This window comes from Canis lupus, chromosome 14 (genome assembly GCF_011100685.1).
Source record: "Canis lupus familiaris isolate Mischka breed German Shepherd chromosome 14, alternate assembly UU_Cfam_GSD_1.0, whole genome shotgun sequence".
NCBI lineage: Eukaryota > Metazoa > Chordata > Mammalia > Carnivora > Canidae > Canis > Canis lupus.
The window spans coordinates 34,484,287-34,506,397 of record NC_049235.1 but is presented as its reverse complement, the minus strand read 5'-3'; the positions used below and the strand labels follow the sequence as shown (position 1 = coordinate 34,506,397).

At 34.4% G+C, this 22,111-nt stretch overlaps 1 protein-coding gene across 4 annotated transcripts in view; it reads right to left on the bottom strand.

Annotated features, from left to right (window-relative positions):
• Nucleotides 1–7,390: 7,390 nt before the first annotated feature.
• Nucleotides 7,391–22,111, bottom strand: part of ITGB8 (integrin subunit beta 8) — a 77,924-nt gene continuing 63,203 nt past the window's right edge. For 3 of the 4 annotated variants that reach the window (XM_038557068.1, XM_038557065.1, XM_038557069.1), the window contains 6 exons: nt 20,235–20,640; nt 17,634–17,859; nt 16,013–16,119; nt 12,887–13,050; nt 12,683–12,792; nt 7,391–12,600 (listed from right to left, as the gene is read on the bottom strand). In XM_038557068.1, coding sequence (XP_038412996.1) covers nt 12,546–12,600; nt 12,683–12,792; nt 12,887–13,050; nt 16,013–16,119; nt 17,634–17,859; nt 20,235–20,640 — 1,068 coding nt within the window. In that variant the 3' untranslated portion in view covers nt 7,391–12,545. Of the gene's footprint in view, nt 12,793–12,886; nt 13,051–16,012; nt 16,120–17,633; nt 17,860–20,234; nt 20,641–22,111 lie in introns of all 4 variants that reach the window. The other variant, XM_038557067.1, reaches the window with a different exon arrangement.

The window sequence follows — 22,111 nt, the reverse complement described above, 5'->3', positions numbered from 1 at the left end:
TTTTTTATGTTGTTTTTTATGTCAGTTTTTACATTTTTAAATTTTCTGTATCCTTTAACTAATTATTTTTAGTTAATTTTACTACTTTTGACCTTTTTTTGAGATTTTACTTATTTATCTATTTAGAGAGTGCAAGCCTTAGCATAAGCAGGAAGAGAGGCAGTGGGAGAGGGAGAATCTCAAGCAGACTCCGTGGTGAATGTGTGGAGTCCAATGCAGAACTTGATCTCACAATGCTGAGATCATGACCTGAGTCAAAAGCATAACGGAGTCACCCAGGTGCCCCACTACATTCGACTTTTAGTGTTCTTAATAGCTTTATAAGTGATTAATCCCTGCCTTTACTGTATATATACCTTTTCCAGTGAGATTTTTACCTTTGTGTATTTTTTGTTATTAATAGTACCATTTTTTTTCAGGTTAAAGAAGTCCCTGTAATATTTCTTGTATGGCCAACTTAGTAGTGGTGAGCAATGTTAGCTTTTACTTCCCTGGTAAATCCTTTATCTCTCCTTCAAATCTGAATGATAATCTTGCCAGGTAGAGTATGTTTGGTTGGAATTTTTTTTTTTTTTTTTTTTAGGTCTTTGAATATGGCATGCCACTTCTTTATGACTTGCCAAGTTTCTGCTGAGAAATCTGCTGATAGCCTTATGGGGTTTCCTTTGTTCAAAACAATTTGTTTTTCTCTTGATTCTTTTAAGATTTTCTTTTAAACTTCTGACATTTTTTTTTTATTCAATTTTTGCTTTAATTCTAGTTAGTTAATCTACAGTGTAATACTAGTTTTAGGTGTAAAATTTAGTGACTTAGCACCAACATACAACACCCAATGCTCATCCCAACAAGTGCCCTCCTTAATTCCCATCACCCACTTAACCCATTCCCCACCTACCTCCCCTTCAATAACCTTTGGTTTGTTCTCTATAGTTAAAAGTCTGTTTTCTGGTTTGCATCTCATTTTTCCCCCTCTATGTTTATCTATGATCCAGTAATTGCAGTATTAGATATTTACCCAAAAGATAAAAAAAAATACTGATGCAAAAGGATATATGAGTCTGAATGGTTATAGCAGCATTATCAACAATAGCCAAATTATGGAAAGAGCCCAAGTGTCCATTGACTGATGACATGAAATATTACTCAGCCATAAAAAAGAATGAAATCATGCCATTTGCAACAATATGGATAGAGCTAGAGAATATTATGCTAAACAAAGTAAGCCAGTCAGAGTGAAGCAGGAGAGCTAGGTTCTTGTCTCACTGAGTTGAAGAATGAATCTTGTGGACAAAGGAGAGTGGGTAAAGTAATAGAAATCTATTAAGCAAAGATATAGAGAAAGCTCTAGAAGTGAGAGGGGTCCTGACAGGTTTGCCACAGAGAGCTTCTTTGGCTGGCCTTTCATAGAAAACCTGACAGGAGAGTTGATGGATTTGAGATTTCTTGAGTGAATGACATGACTGTTTTGAGTCTCAGTGATTACTTGATAGCTGCCAAAGGAAGATACTCCCTAGTATTTTGGAGTCAGAGGGCCATATTTACTTTCTTATCTCAGTTTTTTTACCTTATCTCTGCTGTGTCTCTGTGCCCTTGGGATTTACGGGAGCCCAGCAATCTGTGGGAGCCTGGCTCTGGGCCTTTCCTTTATCTTTCCCTGCCTAACCCCATTTGTCCCTAACTCAAGAGAAAGACAAATATCATATGATTTCACTCATGTATGGAATTGAAGAAACAAAATAGATGAACATAATTTTTGACATTTTAATTATAATGTGTCTTGATGTGTCTGTCTTTGGGTTTATCTTATTTAAAACTCTGTGGACTTCCTGGATTTGGATCTTTGTTTTTTCACTAGGTTGGGGAAGGTTTCAGCCATTATTTCTTCAAGTAAGTTTTCTCCCCTCTTCTCTCTGTCTTCTCCTTCTGGGACCCCAGTAATGTGAATGTTATTCCACTTGATGTTCTAGAAATTTCTTTAATTATATTTTAAAAAAGAAAAAAATTATATTTTAAAAAAGGAAAGAGCTATTTAAAATCTTTTTGTTTTCTGCTTTATATGGGTGAATTCCAATACTTTATCTTTTAGCTCATTGATCCTTTTTTTTTTTTTTTTTTTTTTTTTTTACTTCATCCAGTCTATTGATTCTCTCTTGTATATGTTTTGGTTCAGTTATTGTATTCTTCAGCTTTGTGACTTCTATATAGTATTTATGTTTTCTATCTCTTTATTGATGTTCTCTGTCCATCCATTCTTCTCCTGAGTTCAGTAAGCATCTTTATGACTACTACTTTGAATTATTTATCAGGTGTGTTATTCACCTCTGTATCATGAAGGTCCTTTTCTGAGGTTTTACCTTATTCTTTGATTTGAGACATATTTCTTCATTTACTCATTTTGCTTGGTTCTCTGTGTTTATTTCTGTGTATTAGGCAAAACAGCTACCTCTCTCAGTCTTGAAGTAGTGGCCTTGTATAGGTGATGATCCTTCTTTTTTGACTGGGTTTCAAGGTGAGCAAAACTGAATGTGAGCCATCCAAGAGGGAGAATTCAGTTTCTTAAAGCACTTTGGGATTTCAGATATCTGTCCTGTTGGATTTCTAAGCCAGATATTCTGGGGGCTCTCTGGTGTAGATCCCAGGAGTAGGGGTTCCTAATATGGGGCACTAACCCCTTGCTTCTCTGAGAGAAGTGCCTTTGGTGAGATCTCTTATTATTGTGTATCCCTGCACTGGTGTAGGGTTTTTTTGTGTGTGTGTATGAGACCGTGTGTGTTTGCTTCTCCTACCCCTCTTAATGTGATCCTCTTGTTATTTTTTGTACAGAGTAGTTCATTTAGTTTTCTGATCTTTTTCTGAGAGAATTGATCCGTTTACAGCTGTAGATTTGTCTGTGGGAGGAGGTGAGTTCAGGATCTTTCTATGCTGCCATCTTGGACCCTTCTAAATACTTTTAAAAAACATAATAAGCAGAATTTTTGGAAACATTTTCAACATTATTTGTTGTTTTCAGATTCTCCAGTCAGGAGAGAGGAAGTTGTTAAATTATATCCAAAATCATTCTTGAGAAGAATCTGACATTGTTTTGCTATTTGAAAGGGGAAAAATGGTGCTTATTTCTGTTTCAAATTATGCTCTACCTTGTAAAATAAGAATAGAATTAGTTACAATTAGGGTAGACATACATAGTACTAGTCATTCATCTTCTTTACCTAGGAAGAAATGGGGCTCACTATATAACCTTATAAGTTATCAGCACCAATCTGTGTTACAACGAAGCCTCTTTTCAGGCATGCCCAAGTCATCAGACTTCTCTGTCTTCCAGATGTAGGAATACATTTCAAAGCTTCTACTGGGTCCCTGGAAGCCCCACTAGGCTGGTGGTTAGAAGGAATATCTTTCACCCTATCCCTGTAGAGAGGTGAAATAGAGACTCACAGCAGGGATTTTTCCAAAAATTTTTAAAACAATCTTTTTTTCTCTACCACTTGTATCCTCTCTTTGTTTCCTCCATGCCCCAAGGGATCCTGACTCCCAGAACCAGTTCTCAGTACCATTTTTTATTCTTTGAGTCTGTCTGTTACATATACATATTTATATATTTCTTTCCCTTTTGCTATTCCTTGGCAATATAAGTGTTATTTTCCTTTTTACAAGCTCACACAAAAGCAGAAATAATACCAAAATTAGTGCAAAATTTAGTGGATTAGAGACGAATGTGGGTACATATCTGTTTATAGATCTACTTTTTTTTTTTTTTCCAAGATGAGATAAAATTGGATCTGGGGCAAGGGAGAAAGAGATGAATTAGACCTGAGGGAAGAAGAATAAACAAAAGTGATCCTCAAAGTAAGAGGGACCATAAGGATTTTCTACTGGAGTGCCCAGGGAGTGGAATGGAAAGGCTGCTGTGCCCAGGCATCTTTGATGTGGCTATCCACTTTGTATGCCCTAAAGAAAACAAATAGACCTGGACACTCATGTTACTAAACAGAGAGGAAGGAGAGAAATTGTATACTTTGGTGAGGATGGGAGTATGAAGAGAAGATTTAGTCCTCTGACCAAGATGGAATTCCATAGGCCATGTTAGGAATTTCCCTGTTAATTAAGGTAGTGGTTGAGATCCTCCACTGTTTCATGCATGCACACAAATGTAAATGCATTTAGCTTTTGGGAAGAACAGAGGGGATTTCAGTGATAGAAAAATGGGAACTGGCTATAGATAATAAAAATATTTAATGTAGGCCTCTATGTACACTGGAGATGTTAGGCTTGCTATAAAAAGTAATTGAAGTCACCTTATTTATTAAAATAACAGGTCAGACAATCATATTATTACTTTGATTTTAACTATAAAAAAATGACAAGCAAATTTCGAGTATAGTCTTTTTTTCAGGACATGTCTCACGGGCTCAGAGAAAACTGAACATTATCAGCTCACCTGCAGTGAGTATTGAGTATCAAGTATACCGTAACGATATTGAGTATCAGCTCACCTGTAGTGAGTATTGAGTATCAGGTATACCAGTAACCATAAGCTATGGGTTATGATTCTAGTTGATTCTAGTTTTCACTGTTTATGGAAATGGTTCTCAAACTTTGGCATGCAACGGAACTACTTAAGAGAGTATGTTAAAACACAGATCATTGGGCCCCATTTACAGAGTTTCTGATTCAGATTTGGGTTAGAAACCAAAAATCTGCATTTCTAGTTAAGTTTTCTTGTGACATTAATGCTGCGGGTCTGGGGACTACCCTTTGAAAACTATGGATTTATAGATTATAATCTATATCTTGCTCAGTCTTTACTCAGTGAATATAAGAGATAGTAGCACATTCATGGATGGGATAATATACACCTATTAAAGGTAGTTTAAATCTTGACAAAAATTTTGAAATGTTCTTGAATAAAAAATACTTTATAATAGACTATTCATAGCATATTTCTATCTTAGATACAAGCAGATACAAATCTCTAGAAAATGTATGTCATTGGTCAATACTGGGTGGTCAGATTGGCGTAGTGTTTATTTGCATTGTAGTGCCTAGGTATTTTTGAAGGTTTACATTATTTGTACAATAAAAGTGGTAGAGTACATAGAAAAATGACAGTATGCTTAGATATGAAAGTGATTGATATTAGAAAGTTGCATTTTGAATTTTTGTCTGCTTTTGTATACTTCCATTTTTTTACATTAATAAGAAGTAGTATTAAAATTTGGTATAAAAAGTATTTAATAGTATTAAATATTTAATAATATTTTAAAAAGAAAATTTTAATTGAGTATAGTTGACATGTTACATTAGTTTCAGGTGTACAACATAGTGATTCAACCTTAGTAGAATTTAAAAGTATTGATATTGGGGCATCTGGGTGGCTCAGTGGTTGAATGTCTGCCTTTGGCTTAGGTCATAATCCTGGGGTCCTGGGATCAAATCCCACAACAGGCTCACTGCAGGGAGCCTGCTTTTCCCTCTGCCTATGTCTTTGCCTCTCTCTGTCTCCCATGAATAAATAAAATCTTAAATAAAAAAAAATGACATTTAGTATTAGAGGGTGTGAAATTAATGTTTAATGTAAAATTTTTATTTATATTTTGTGAGCATATGCCAAATTATATAATTCCAATAATACCACTCTTCTATGTAAAAACTTCAGGACTTACTATTTTCCTAGTAGCCAAAATTCAAACTTCTAACCCTGGGAATCAAATTCTCTATAACTTTGGATCTGTAGGTTATTGCCTTTCATTATCCAATAACGTATCTCAACAAGATTTCATTGTTCTTGCATGGAATTCCCACTTTTGTCTGCTTTACCATTCCCTTAATTCTCCCTGACATCACCTTTCTACATGTTCACACTCACCTTTCCTTCAAATGCCAGGCCAAATGCTCTCTGTGGACCTGCTGTTGGTATAACTCCAACACGTGAGTGCATTAGCAATTGTTTTTCATTTTTTAGTTTTATTCACTCCTTCCTGTGTAGTAATTTTACACATACATCAACTTTTTTTTATTTTTTAATTTTTTTTATTATTTATTTATTTTTTTACATACATCAACTCTTGAACTTAATTTATGACACATTTGGGGGGAGGGCATGGGGACATAGTTTGAGTAGCAAAACTAGTTAAACTAGTAAAAATCTAACCTCACAAAACATATAATCAGTCATTTATGGAGAGAAAAACAAATCTGGGTATGAATTCTGCCTTGGCAACTTGCTGGCTGTGTGTATTTATATGAGGCCCTTTAACACTTATCTGCCTTGTTTTTCTTATTTGAAAAATCAAGGGAAATGATAATTAGCATTGCTGAAGATTCAGTGAGACAATTATATAAAGAATACATTGTTAGTTACAGTTTATCTGCTATAACATCAAATGCAGTGGTTTAGCTAAAAGGATTGTTTCTCTACCAGGTATCAGTCTTAGAGCTAAGCAGCTGATGTCTGAAGGGGAAGCTCTGACAATTTCAGCACAGGGCTTCCTTGGCTAGGACAGCTGCTCCAGTTGTTCCAGTCAATAAAAAGAAAGAAAGAGGAAGTGAGATCCATACTCCCTCTTCTCTCATTTCACTGGCAACACTTAGTCCTCTAATCACATTTCCTGCAAAGGAGTTTGGGTAGTTAAGTCTTAGCTATGTTCTCTACTGACACACAGGTCCTGTTACTGAAGGTGAAGGGAAAAATGGAGCCAAACAGCACTCATAACAAAATCATGATTCTGAGCTTAAAAGAACATAGCCCAAACCCAACTGGGATGAATTCTCAAAAATAAGGTCTTTGTGAGACTTCCTTATAGGTTCCATCTGATCTTCCCACTGCAACTGTTTTACTTATAGATGTTCTCTGCATACGTTTTCTTTCAAACTATTAAAATTCCTTTATGACAGGCAATGTGTCCACATGTCTTATTTAACTTTTAACTTGTCCCCTCATCTGCTTTACTCTTGCTCCAGTTAAACAGAAAAATCACAACACAAGAGTATTCCATAAATTTCAGATGTTTAAATATGGCTCTCAAGAATGGGCAATTGAAGTTTATGAACATGTTAACATTTGTATCAAGGTGATGGTAGAAATCTCTGGCTAGTAAAAAATGCCTGATTATCTTTTAACTAATTTTTCAGTTCTCTATAATTTGGATATTCTTTCTGTTTCCACTTTTGGGCAGCTATTAAAAGGGAAGAGGGAAATTTGGATGGCCTCATATCTTTATCATTGGCTCTGCAACTTTCTAGGAAAAAGTAGTAGCTTTTTGAAATTATGTATTGTCCTCTACCAATGACAATGTATGGATATTATTACATTTCCTTGTATGAAAATGTGGTATTGTCTGGCAGCTCTGAGGGTCATGTAACACACAATGGTAAACAAAGAAGCATTCTGTGCATTCTTAGATCTTTACGTTTTTATTTTAAAACATAAAATTTCATATTAATTAATACCTACTTTTAAACAGAATGATGCATTAATTAAATGCCTTGTCATAACTGTTATAAGCTCTGTTAGAAAAATAAACATCTCACAACAAACTACAGTGTCAGCTCTTTAATAAATACATAAAACAGAAGTTAGTAGTCAATCAGAATTACATGAACAGGTTCATAGTATATTTTCTGAAATTACCCCCCAATTTTCTGTGTCACTTAAGGCAGTTTAGCTATGTATAGTTCAAAGCCAGAAATAATAAGAAACTTGTTTATTGAGAATTCGTTTCTTTCATAAAAGTTATTTTATATTCAAATATTTTAATTTAAAAATACATTCTATATTAATTTTTTACAAAGGCTCAACTTGTTAAATGAAACAAAGAACGTTATATTCCTGATAATTTAAAAATATTTCTAAATTATTTTTTCAAATGCTTAATAAAAACCTTTAATGAAGTAGCTGGTAAATGTAAAATAGTTTTAAAGTTATGTTAAATACACACAGAATGAATTTCTATATTATGTGCAAATTTATATTTTCTTATAATTTAGAATTAAAATATTTCATATTCAATATTCTTAATAAAATTTATGTACTATAAATTTTATCATTGTGGGGAGTTCTTATCAAAATCACATTTATCTGTGGTAAGGTGTAAAGTCAGTAAATGTTCTTTACAAAAATCACACATTTTTCCATCCTTGATAACTGCAGTTTTTTTTTTAATATTATTGGATTAAATACTTTTAACAAATAGGTCACAGAGGTTGGAAATCTGATTAATAGAGTTAGCTTACAATGATAGATTTTATGCAGGAAAGTATGCCAGGTAGATAAAAAAAAAAGTAGTGTTATTACTCTCAGGTATTTCATTAACAGCTGCCCAGATAGCTGAACAATTGTTTCATATAACTCAAATAAGTTAAATATGCAGTTTTATGACAATCATTACATGGCATTGAAAGTAAATTTATTAAAGCCAAAATAAAAATCAAACAAAAGGGCAGAAATGAGAAAGACGAACAAAAAACAGAGAGGACTTGAAGGGAAAGTTTTTTCCTACAGTACTAATTGGTTGTATTATATTTTTCTTCTGTCATTGACATAAGACATACAAGATGCTACAAAATCTAATTATGATGGTTTCATATATTTTTCCAGTTAATTCTGTTTAAAAGTGAGATGATCATACGAAAGTATGTTTTAAAAAGGAATAAAAAGATTAAAAATTTGTTTGCAAAATTGGGAGAAACCCACTCATTCTTGTCAGTTAAGTTAGGTTTGCTGAAATCATAGCCACTAGCGTAAAGTATACAGAGGAAGATGAAAGAGCTTTTATAACCTAAAGGTCTGCGAGATCTGAGCTCATAATCAGACAGGCTCCTTGATGAGTTGTGTGTAATTCAGTTGTACTGAAAATTGACTTCACACATGATCATAAATAGGTTCTCAAATATTTATAAGAAAAGGAATGTCCCTATTCTCATGAACATTTAAAGATGAATTAGTGTAATATTTATTCAAGTACAACTTCAAACACTGCATCTAAGATGCCAATGATTGCAAGATACACCATAATTTTAGAGATGTGAAATTGAAAAGTAGATGTCTTAGAATCCATGAAATATGAGTATGTATAATCAGTTACCTATAATAAATTTGCCACAGAGTAACTATAAAAGAAAAAGGAAATTATCTAAAAGAATGCTTGTTCTATTTTTTCTGAAAATATATCTCAGTTTGCATTGCATTAAATGGAATTCTTAAGGTCAATATAAATAAGAATAGTTGTAAATTAAATATTGAATATATAAAACAGATTACAATATGCATATAATTGAATTCCCAAGTAACTATATTTCACTCAATACTGTTATTAAAGATACAGATCTTAAATCCTTTAGATCTGAAAGAAGCTCAAATGATTGTGAAAATTATAAATTCTTAGTTTTTAATGGGTATGTCTTGGTTCGGTTGCATGCTGAATTTTGAAATCATTAAGAGATGTTTGGAAATGAAGAACTTCATTAAACCATTATATTGAGTTATTTTTCACAATTAGCCTTATTGGGCTTAGAGTTTTAGGGCAATCTCTTAGGAAAAGTGAGTATGAAAACTAGGAGTAAGGAAAAGAAGGACAAGTCATTAAGTACAATTTACTATACCATGTACCAGAGGAATATAATTCTACGGAGAAATATTTTCATAGTTCATCATAATCATATTTCAGTGTCTCATGGATGCCTGTTGTCATACATAAGAATATCTTTAATGGGATTAAATATATATTTAAAAAATTTATGTTACCTATTATAAAGTGTACTTGATGCATCCATTAATTATAATTTCGGATTGAAAAATTTGCCTCCAAAGAAATCTATTCTGTTAACCTTAGATTTTTTTTTTTATCCTTATAAACCAAAGCTATATCGAACACTCAGTACATAATCAGATTTTTAGTAAATTTTTGAGGCTTGCAGAGAATGTCTATGACTTCATACATATTAATGTTTTTAAAAAAAGATATGAAATGTTTATAAATCCTGTGGTGTAAAGATGTCCCCAGAGAAATAAAATGCATATATTTATATCGTAGTGTATATATGGCACATTTCTAAATCTTTACATACTTTACGGCACAAAAATGCTATCGTACCAAAAGTGTTGTTCAAGTTCTTTGTTAACTATTTAAAATTTCATTACTTATTTAATATCATGAATCTCAGGAGGCTCCTATGGTCATATTAGTTGAAAATAGGCTCTATTTACATAAATTATTTAATCTAAGAATAAGAATACCCTGTTTTCCCTTACCTGTTAATTCTTACTAGTCAAATATTAATTCTCTTCTTATAAGCCATTTTGCAGGAAAATATCCATTATTCAAGTAAAATATAAGCTCTAGACTCTAAGAATTAGGTCTTTAAGTAAAAAAAGAAAGCACAAGATATCACAAGCATAACTACAATCATCATCAAGCATTGAACTGCTTATCAGGAAGTTTGTCTTTTCCTATAACAGCCTTGGTCCATTATATTAGTGCAAACTAGTGAAAGTATAAAAATATAAACCCTTGATTTTTAAGGTTTCATTTTATTATGCTCCTTTGGATAATTCATTCCACATGGAGATTAGTTTACGAATATTATAATGTTCATTTTTTAAATATTTTAATGAATGGATGATTTCCACTTTTTCCTTTTGGAGAGCTATTAGGTATCCATAATTTTCTTTTTAAAATGGGTACTGTGTGTGACAGGCACCCCACAAAATATGATTTTTACATTATCCCTGGTGTTCAAAGGTATCTTACACAAGTGAGTCACAGTACTGAATTATGTCAATGTCCCCAATCTCATTAGTTCAACTTAGCATCATAATTGCTTGGCTATAGGGGACAGTTATTGGAGCTGCTGTGCTTGTTTGCTCCAGAACAACTTATTATATGCTTTTAAATCCTCTTTGGGGTAAAATATGGGGTGGGGTTAAAATGCAAGTATCTGGCATTTCTTCAAGTGCTGAAGACAGCAGATTTGGGAAGTTAATTATAAAACATTTTAAACAAATTCCTTTGTTTTCATAGGCAAAGCTCTGTACTACACAAAGGACTATTGGACTTCTAGCCAATAAAATCAGACTGAATATGTCTGTAGGGATATGGTAATTGTGAATAAGTTTCCATTGTGGAAGATAAACACTCATGGCCTCTGATTCAAGCTCTCAGGCTGAGCACTGCACAACTCACAGGCTTGTGGTGTGAATAGATTTCCCTGTAGTTAGGCCATGCTGCATTCTCTTAGAAGCTATCAGGTAAGACTGGAAGCCAGTCATGGAATTCAGTTTGAGTTACTCTTTTTTGCTTTATTTTGAAATTTTCTCATGCCCAAATACTCAAGACTTCAATGAATCACATTTAAAAATACTTCCAATCAAAGATTTTAAAGATTCAAGAGGTAGCATGATATTGTACAATGTTGTACAATGAACACTAGCCTGGCAATAAAAAGATAGAAGTTCTCTTCAAATGCTGCCACTTAATCATTTGGGTGTTTTTTAAGATACCATTTAAATTTTCTGAGCCTCGGTTCCCTGACTAACTAAAAGGCTGAATTAGCTTATTTCTAAGATATTGTCTATCCTCCTCCAATTGTATATGTTTAAAATTTTGGTGAGTATGGTTGAGGTGATTCAGGGAAAGCATTCCTTAGGCTGCACTGAAGAGTGAAAATAGTATCGCTTAATATAGCTTTTAATTTGAAAAATGCTAGTATCTACTTGGAGTATATATCTGAGAGAACTCACTAAAAAATGTGGCACTTTGCTTGAGGCAGAGTTTCGAAACACCTTGTGATCTTCAACCTGATGATTAGACAAATGAAATGGTGAAGCATCCAGTTTTTCAGGTAAGATCAGTAAGACTCCACATCTGCACACAATGAAGCTGTTCAGGTTTTGATGTTACTTTACAGTGTCCCTTATTAAACATTCAGCTTTTAAAATCAGTATTCTAATAAAGTGACATTGTATTACTAGGGTTTTATGGCAGTAGTAACTTAGCACTTATTTAATCCAGTCATCTGTGACATATATAAACTTATCCTGTAAGAAAGAAAAAAATATAAAGGCAAAGAGAGAATGTTGGAATTAGTATCTGTAAGAAGCAGAAAACATAAACACATGCATAACACTACACAGTTTCAGAAGCAATATCCCTTAAAATTAAGGTTTTATCTACTAACCTCTTGAATAAGTGAAACACTAACCATTTATTCATCTAGATGTTTTTATCTATTCACTGCCAGTTGTTGAAGTGTTTGGCAACAGCAGTATAACTGCCTTTTATTTTTTCATTCACATGTGTGGTGTGGGGATTACTGTACCCTTGTAGTGACACAGCATTGTCTCTGGGAAGCGTAGGAAGGCAGGTACCTGTAAAGTGTAATCAGTGCTCTTCAGATGATCTACATTCTATGCTGATCTAAATAAGTTATATATTACAGTAAAGTGCTACAATGACACTAGTCTCAAACAGTAGTAAGACACATTTTTCTCTGAAAAATTCAGCAGCAAAGTGAGTCACATGATGATAAGGATGCTTGTCAGTCTTCATTCAAGTGGACAACCAGCAACCAGCATGATCTAGAACAGTTTGTCTCCTCCTGTGACTTATAAAATTAAAATTTTTAGGAGCAATTATTAAAAATCCAGTTTTCCATAAAATACTTTTTATCTTTTTAGAAGTTGCACCTGAAAGTTTCATGAGCATTTAACTTGCTGATATCCATTTTTATTTCTTCAGGTTTCTCACGTCGGTAGGTTACTGCTCTTGTGCAAACGCTTTGCAGAATCAACTTGTCCTTGATGGAGAAAAAATATTATTAATTAACAGTCTAAATATTGGAAGTAGACAATGACATACTGATCGTAATTGCTTTTTTAAAATTCACTGACCTTTTTTGAGGCTGACACCCTGTAATCCGCCGAGGACTTAATTTTATTACTATTCCATTGTAGTATCACCTGCCTAATGATAAGGACTTTAAGCAACCCAATCAAGAATGTAACTATGAAGATGATGAAAAATATTCTTAAATAGCTTGGGCTAGAGAAACATTCTGTAATAAAGCAAATAAATAATGGATTAAAAACTGGAATGAGTAAATCAAAGGATTCAAACAAGCAAACAATGTTCTCCATCTCAATTAATAGAACCAGAGATATTTGCAAATCTATATTTTCAAGACAGAAGAATGTCATTAGTATTGATTCAAAAAGTAAACTGTCACTTTATTACACATTTATTATTAAAATATTTCCAAAAGAAAACTTTTGGATAATAGCCACAATTATTCAAAAATATTATTTCTTTGCAGCTTGATTCTTTAATTGTACTAACTGGAATGTGTCCAAATTCCTTAAACAAATACAATTTTATCTGTGGCAGAGAGGGGCAGTTTTTGTGGTGAGCATTGTTGATCACTAAGTGGAAAACAGGATTCAGAAATTATTTAACAACTCTATGTATTAGCACATGTTTCTCTTGTTATGCTTGGTCTTCATTCGTTGCACATCAGTAATGGAAAATAAAGTAAACAACTGCAGAAGCTAAAATCAGTATCACTTTTATAGATGAGTAAATATTTCCTTTGAAACTGTAGTGTAAATTTCCATTATTATTACATGTAGCCTCTTGGGACAATATGCAAATCTCTTTCCTCAATTTTTATTAATTTAGTTTTTATTTGTCTTTTAACCAAATCTGTCATTTTTTGCTTCTAAAAACTCCACTGTGTATTTTTTTTTTTCAAGAACAAATAATTACTAGCTGGAAAAGGAAATGCTGCATTAAAAGGAGGAGCATACTAGGTTTTCTGTTTTAGCACTAGACCTTTGGCAAACTCTAGTTGGAAACTCTACAGGCTCTATGGATGCCAGAAGTATTACCCTAATCTAAGAGGAACATTGCACAATATGCCAGTATTCCACAGAATTCACCAGCTGCCCCAGATTCACAAAATTGCCTCCTGGCTTAAAGAGGCATGTGTTTTCTGCCCATTCTCCAGACTTTGGGGACTTTACCTAAATGTCTGAAGGTCTCCCTGAGACAGTCTTTTGGGAGGGGACCTGCCAAAGTTTAGAAGATTACATAGGTAATTTGTGTCTGAATTCCCAGGGAGGACCAAGTATGCTTCTGAATAACCCAAAACGCAGAAATGAGGCAAGGGCTCCTCTCCAAGTGGGAAGGAACACTTAGGGCCCAGTTTTCCTTGGTCAGTGATAAGGTTCCTTGAAAGAAAGGCTAAAGGAAGTCCGAAGGACTACTAATTGAAATAGAAACACCAAATGCAAGTGCAAGTCTCCCGTTGTTATTGGTCTCACAGAGAGAATCCAAAATGCTCTTTTTAAAGGTGGTGCCCTTAGAGTCTTCCACAGTGACCTTCAGGTGTGTGACAAGCATGCCTTTCATCCTGACAGACTGTCATTTCTCTTGGCTGACTTAGAACTAGTCAGTCAGCTAAAGCCGATCCTTAAAGGGGACACGTGGTTTGATCCCACTTACTGGCTTCTTGCCTAGGAGGAGCTTAGCCAGAAGACCAGAACTTCACCCTTTAAGTGTGATTGAGTGGACAGATAATAGAGGTGGCTAACAAATGCTCTTTCCTGCTCTTTCTACCATAGTTGTGAAGGGGAGGGGAGCCCCCTAGCTTCCGATAAATTTTACAAATATTTCTAATGGGTTAGGATAGAGAACATTTTCAGGCTCAACTCTGCATGAATTTTAAATGTCATTTTGCATAGCCAAACATTTAGCCTCTGCCATGACTCCCATCTTAGATTAGGTCAAGCAAGGGCTTTTCCTAAGGAGCTTTAAGGGAATACTTTATGAAACCACACTTAGGTCAGAGTAGGTTTGTTTACTTAACATAATAAATGACATGTTGACAGTAAGGGCTGTATTTATTAGAAAAGGCACTTGGCTTTCTGGAGTGATTGCTGCAGCCCCAGCTGGCAGCACATGGGCTTTTTGCAAAGCCAAATTTGTTACGGGCTAAGATCAGTGTGTATGCAATGGAAGAAGGAAACAAAACTGGAGAAAGTTTATTCTTCTGTGCAGTGTGAGAGCTGGAATTATCTTTACAGGTCGGAGGAGAGACTAGAAGTAATAGTAGCAGTAGAAATGTTTTCAAAGAAGACATAACTTCAAGCTTAATTTCCAATTCATATATACTTTACCACCTTAACACCTGAGCAAAGTAGGGTACTGGCTTTTGGCTTCTAATGAATTTTTGTCTTAAAATGGTCTGAACACAGCTTTCACATGTTTTTCTCATTTGCTTTTTCCTTTAATTCACATCTTTCTTTCATGTTCACTGGTTAATCTCCTACAATTCCTTAAGGTTGGTATTATTATCTCCATTACAGATGAGGAAACTGAGACCCTGGGAAATTTTGTAAGAGATCTGATATTTCTTATCCATTAATGTCAAGGGAAATGGATTAAGCCAACGTCTTCAAATTAAAAGTTTCATGCCCTTACCATTTATGCTGCTTTTATAATCATTCACCCCTAAATTATATCAGAATGAAAAATACCAAAAAAGAATGGCCTTTTTAAGTTACACATTTTTCAAAAGCAGATCATTGCTACTTAGAATTTTTGGCTTCACCTGAAACATAAAAGTAAATTTTGGTTTTATATGAGGAACTTTGTAACTGGAAGCAAGTTTGGGTTATGAAAGATAATTACGGTTCCATAGTTTATCCATAAGGGTGAAATGGATTCAACATAGGAAATTTCCATTCTGGCTCACTGAGGCCTCTGTAGAAAATCTTCTTGGTGTACTTCCACAGGGGGGGCACAGCACGAGAATTGAGCTGGATAATTGAGATGGAAGAAGTAACAATTCAGCCAAAACATAGCAAATATACTCAGCGGCTTTTTATAGAGTACCATCTCTGGAAGACTGAGAACACTGAAGCAGTTAGTCCTTCCTTTAGGATGACTGATTATAGGCTCTTTGGGGGAATGTGATTCTCTACAGATACTCTTCAGTGCTTTATTAAGCTTTGGTTTACCTGATGTTTGCTCCATATAATGCTGTTCCATAAGAGCACATGAGGTTTTACAACGATCAAGTATAGCTTGAGACAGGTTGTGAGGGCGAAGGCATTGCACACAATTCCTGTAAGGAGGAACAGAAATGAAACATTTAATCTTTGTAATGGTTGTAGTCCATAGTATTTTCTGCAAGAAATAAAATATCAAAATAAAGCAGTCCTGCTTTAGGACAGGAGTCTTGTAAAACTGGGAAAGAAAGCCATGACATTTATTTATAATACTCATTGAATTTAATACCATGGCAAAATATAACCACTATAAATATTTTAATAATGTATAAAATAAAAATAATGAATTTTATGTATTGAGAAGAAAATATCCAGGAAATGCACACTTTTTTTGTTTTAAAGATTTTATTTATTTATTCATGAGAGACACAGAAAAAGAGAGAGGTAGAGACACATGCAGAGGGAGAAGTAGGCTCCTTGCAGGAAGCCGATGTGGGACTCGATCCCAGGACCCTGGGATCACACCCTGAGCCAAAGGCAGACGCTCAACCGCTGAGCCACCCAGTCATCCCAACATAAGATACTTTCATCACAGATAAAACTTGCAAAAATATTTTAGAGAATAAATGTTATACTACTAGAAAGGTTTAGCCATGAATACAAAGTTCAAATTTCAATTGGTTTCACTAGAAGTAACTCCAACATTATGTTTAAGTAGTGCATTTCCAAGAGAGTTACATAAATTACTATGTATAATTTAAAATTTTTTACTTGAGCTACCAAGCTGGGAAAGTGAATGTCTTAAAAAATTTGAATAAAACAAATTAGAAGGCACAGTGATGTTTAGAGTAGTGATCTTTGAACATGCTCTAATTGTTCCTGGGAAAAACAACCATGGCACAAACAACAATGTCACCTTCATTTAACATATCACCTTTTACTTATCCATCACTTATTCCAGAGTTGCTTCATAGCCGCTATCATTCTTTATTTTTAAAATAATTTTTCAAAAACTTGAAAAAAGAAAAATCCAGTAATAATAGCTAACATTTATTCTAGGATTATTATGCACCAATGCAAAGTTTGGGGGTTTTGTTTGTTTGTTTGACCTAAATTATCTAACTTAATTCTGTCACAGAACTATAGCAGATATTATTAATAATTGTCATTTCCAATATCAAGAAACTGAGGCACAGAAATTTCAACAATGTACCCCAGATCGAAGAGCTGATGGATAGTAAGCTGGGGAGTAGGCAGCTTTTAATCCTCATGCTGTACACCTAAAGCCTTGATTAAACAAGGTTATACATCAGTTATATCTCAATAAAGCTGGGGAAAAAAAACAATGAATACTGAGCAGTACTCTTTAAAACAACAAGACCATTTCTAAAAAGCTAACGGAGTGAATGTCCAGATCAGTTCTGATGCTTTTACAGCTATCTAGTGACCAAAAGTTGGAATGTAAGTTTTCTAACTCCTAAACTCTCCATTCAGTTCTTTTTTAGCATGATGATAACAACTTACTTGGTTGAGAAGATCCAGCAACTTCTAAGATTAAGGAAGGCAAAATAGGATGAACATAGCTATAATGAAGGACTGCTTTATGTATGTTTGGAGTTGGAGAACATACCAGTTTTCACTGCAGGCTGTGTGACACGTGGGGCAGTGTTCACAGAAGCGGCCAATGCTCCCAGGATCGGTGCACTCACACCTGCCACATACACATGTACCTCTTCCACTACACACTTGGCCCTTTGGATTGACACAGTGCTGGGCTGATGCTGACGGGCACTGGCACCGATCCCCTTCCCAGCCACTGAAGCACTGGCATCTGCCCGCTTCACACTCTCCATGCCCTGCAACAGACACTCCAGGACCTAAGTTATTGGGGCTGCTGACTGTGTGTAGTGTTTCCAAACATAAATTCCCCTCCCATATCCATGGAAACACATCAACAGTCAAGTGAATGGAAACAGCATCATTTTCTATTCGTCTTACAAGAACAGTGCTAGTGTTTAGGAGGGTCTATTTTCAAAGCTGTTCTGTTGTCAATAATCTCCTGATGCTAATCTTTTGTGGGGACAGTTGTGACATCTGCCTTGATGCGCAGTGGCTGCTTGGACACTTGAAGGTCACTGTACATTCAGTTTTATATTCAGTTTTAAATGAAAAACACACAAATATAAAAAAGCTACAAAGGCTGAAATAATGTTAATTGCCTGTTTTAAAATCTGAAGAACAAGAGTATTTGATTAATAGCTTCCATAATTTATTCTTTTGGTCTCTCATTATTGCTAAGGGCCTGGGATAATTTTGGTCTGTGAGGCAAACAAACCCTTCTAGTACTTCAGTTCTGCTAGTGCCATTTTGAAGATGAGATCTCTGGAGAAGTTGAACTAATCCTTTCACATCTTTAGGACATTATTTAGCAGGTTAGAAGGGCATGTCCTAAAATATGCTGTGAGCTGTTATTAGGTTGTAAATGAGAGAAAGCAAGGTGGATTGTGTATGCGTGTGCGTGCACATGTGTGTGTGGGTGCATGCAAACATACACTTGTGTGTTGGGGTTGGGGTCATGCATGCAGACAAATGAGTTGAGGAGAAACACTGGTTACATGTACTTAAATGGATTTTAGACTGCAGGAAGCATCCAAAATTTAATATGCTCATGTGAATTAGAAATCTTCTAAAGGGAATATATATTACAGGATTACATGGTATTTCTCAAGCTTATTTGGCCAGACTTTTCCTTCCTTCCTTCTTTTGCTTCCTGGCCTCATCCCTCTCTCGTTCCCTTCCTTATATTGAGAAGCACATCACATGGTAACTGTTTCACAGAATCTACCGTTGGACCAACTCAACTGCTAATGTAAAACTAATGAGGTCCAGGCCAAACAAATGCCTGCCAGACCCTGTTCCCTATATGTAGGCTGCACGACTAATCCTAGCCAGCTGACCTGTGAACATGTGTTTTTATTCTCAAAGGAGACTAGTGAAGAAAATGTTTGTCAGCCTACAGTTTGCATTTATAATTTATACACAAATAATTCAAAGCACATTTTCAACTGCCTGTGGGCCAGTAGTATAGTCATATATAAGGGCTAGTACATTGGTTTTTGATATTTAACTATAAATAGAGACTGGGATTCTCAATGTATTTCAAACTTCTTTGACAGATTAACAGTTGTGGGATATAAGAATTCCACCTGTAATCCATTCTACCAATGATGCTAGGTACAGCAGAATAAATATTTGGCATATAAAATATTCTGTGTATATAATAAAAAGGCAGTTCTCCATTGCATGTGATACAGGGCAAATTTCTAGTTTACACAAGAAAATTTGTATAGAAATTTTGTATAGGTTTGTTACTTTCCATATGGTTATGACAAGAAATATTTCAGTTAATCAATAATTTAATATTTGCTTACCAAAATGCAAACATTAAAAGGGTGCTTTGACAATAAGTGGATTTAGCACACTGTCACAGAAAAATTAAGTCATTAAAAAACAATATTTTCTATTAAATTTAAAATGTTGCACAGATTTTCTAACCTCTAGGTGGCAGTAACTAAATTAGCCAAAAAATACTTTTGATATTTTTGTTTTAAATTATTTCATTTTTAAATGTAGTCTGCATGTGGCCTCTGGTACTAATCTTCTAGATTACTTATGAAACCAGCATTTTCATGGAGAATGCTATCCTTTGACAAATCTGTTGCTGGCATTGTTCCAAAAATAAATTGGAAAGGTTTAAATTATTACAAATTTATAATCCCATCTATAATAATGCATTAAGAATTTTCCAATGAATGGAAACTATGTTTTCATGGCTCACTATCCTTTGAGCAAGCTGGAGGGAGTGACCACTTATGAGAATGAATCAGATCTTTCTAGAAGAATACTCTGATTATAGAAAACCTGCCAGATATCATCAGTAATTTCTTTTTCTGGGTATATATCTTTACAAGATCAAGACATACTTGAGAATAACACTTAATTTTTAGTTTTCATTTTGAAGTATTTCCTGTGCAAAATAATTTAAAATATAAATAGCAGAATCATGTGTGATAAATCTGTTGCCATGCCCTAATTTCATAGAGTTTGAAATTCTGAATATTAAATGCAGATTCAGGGTTGGTAATTATAAAAATTTGATTTAAAGATACTTTAACATATGTGCTAGCTTAATAGTAACTAGTAAAAATTACATGTATATATTTATACTTACCAGCACACAGATTTCCATGGTGATATGGACAAGAGAAATCATCCTTCTCACAGTATTTTCCATACACTTTTCCAAACTTTACTTTGTGACATAAACATTTTCCACAAACACAAACTCCTCGTCCACTGCAAACAGGTTGATCCTTGTGTGATTTGCAAGTCTCAGAAGGAAATTGAGCCTCATCAAAATGACATTTATTCTCATTACACTGGAAACACTTGGCATCTAGAAAAATTTCATCTACACACTTTCGTTTAGATCCTCTCCCATCATCACACTGACAGCTGCAGTTTCTGTGTATGTGAATTTTAGTGGTTTCATTGAAACCAATAGGTTTGATTATTGCATAGCTCTTTCCTCCTGTGACATCACATTTTTTCATTGTAACTGTTACATTGAAAAGAACCTAAATGGGGGGAGGGAAAGAAAATATATTTATATGTCCTGATTATTTTTATCATCACATTATTTATATCTGTTAATGATAGTTTAAATCAATAACATACCATCTTATAGAAATTTTTAATACTTGTAAATTATACATGCACTCTTTCATAGGTAGATGTAACATCCCTTTTTAATTTCATTTATTTTCTAATTAATGAACTAGAGAGTTAAAGGAAGCAATGACTGCTGCTTGTCTATATTGTACCATTAAATGAACATGGGTTCAAGCCTATTTGAAATGTCTACTCTACTTCCAATGATTAATTGATGTCCTCTGCTGATTTCTTAGCAAACTTGAGAGGGAATGACTATTTTAAAAATTAAGTCCTTAAAATGTGGAGTTACTGAATATTTGGCACAAGAGATAGATCAAATAAACTAAAGGACTACTGCTGTACTGGTTTAAAACCATGAGATAAGATGTTCAGATGAACAATTTTTTTTAAAAAGATTTTATTTATCTATTTGAGAGGGAAGGGGGGCTGCATATGAGCAGAGCAGGGGGAGGGAGAAGCAGATTCCCCACTGAGCAGTGAGCCTGAAGCAGGCCCCGGGATTGTGACCTGAGCCGAAGACAGATGCTTAACCAACTGAGCCACAGAGGCACCCCTCAGATGAACAATTTTTAATTTTTTCCTATTTTCTGGAGGCCCAAGTGAAGTTTTAGGGTTCAATTTTAGTTTATACATGGTGTCAATGAAGGAAACCATGAGGCTTTCTCTGATGTTACTTAAGGAAAAAAGACTTAGAACTCTCTCAATACATATTTCTCAGTGGAGATGTGAGCCCACAACTAAAGATCTGGGTTGGCAGGAGTTTATTTCCCTTGTGAAATGACAGATCCTGCCAAGTTTTTCCTTTTTCTCCATTTTTTCCTTTTTGTAGGACATGATTGGTTTAATGTGTCTCTGTATCTTTGTATTTGTTAGCCTATCTTATGATCTTCAGGTACTTTTGCAAATATGATTGTATGTTTTTTTCCATGTTAGAATGAGATCCATTAAAACTTAAAAATAATTTGTGGTAGCCTTTTTTGTTGGGATGGATATACACATGTATGTGTCTCCACTCTGACCAACAGGGCTAGCACAAATACACACATGCACGTGCACACACACGCACACACACACAAGATCTGAAAGATCTAAATTTAGGCTTATATATTACATATATGCATCAGAAATTAGAATCCATTTCATAATAGTAAAATTAATGCAGTTGGTATTATGCTTGAAATGCTTTTTGTCCTTAAGAATGTTAAGGATTAACAGATGTGTAGGATAATGTGGTCATTGCCAAAATTAATAGAGCAAAACTTGGGGTTTATATAATTAAGAGGTCATATGACTCTTTCTGAAAGTCAAACTGTTTATACTACTTAGTTGAAAGTGAGGGGGGAAAAGGGATTATAGACAAAGGAAAAGGAAAAA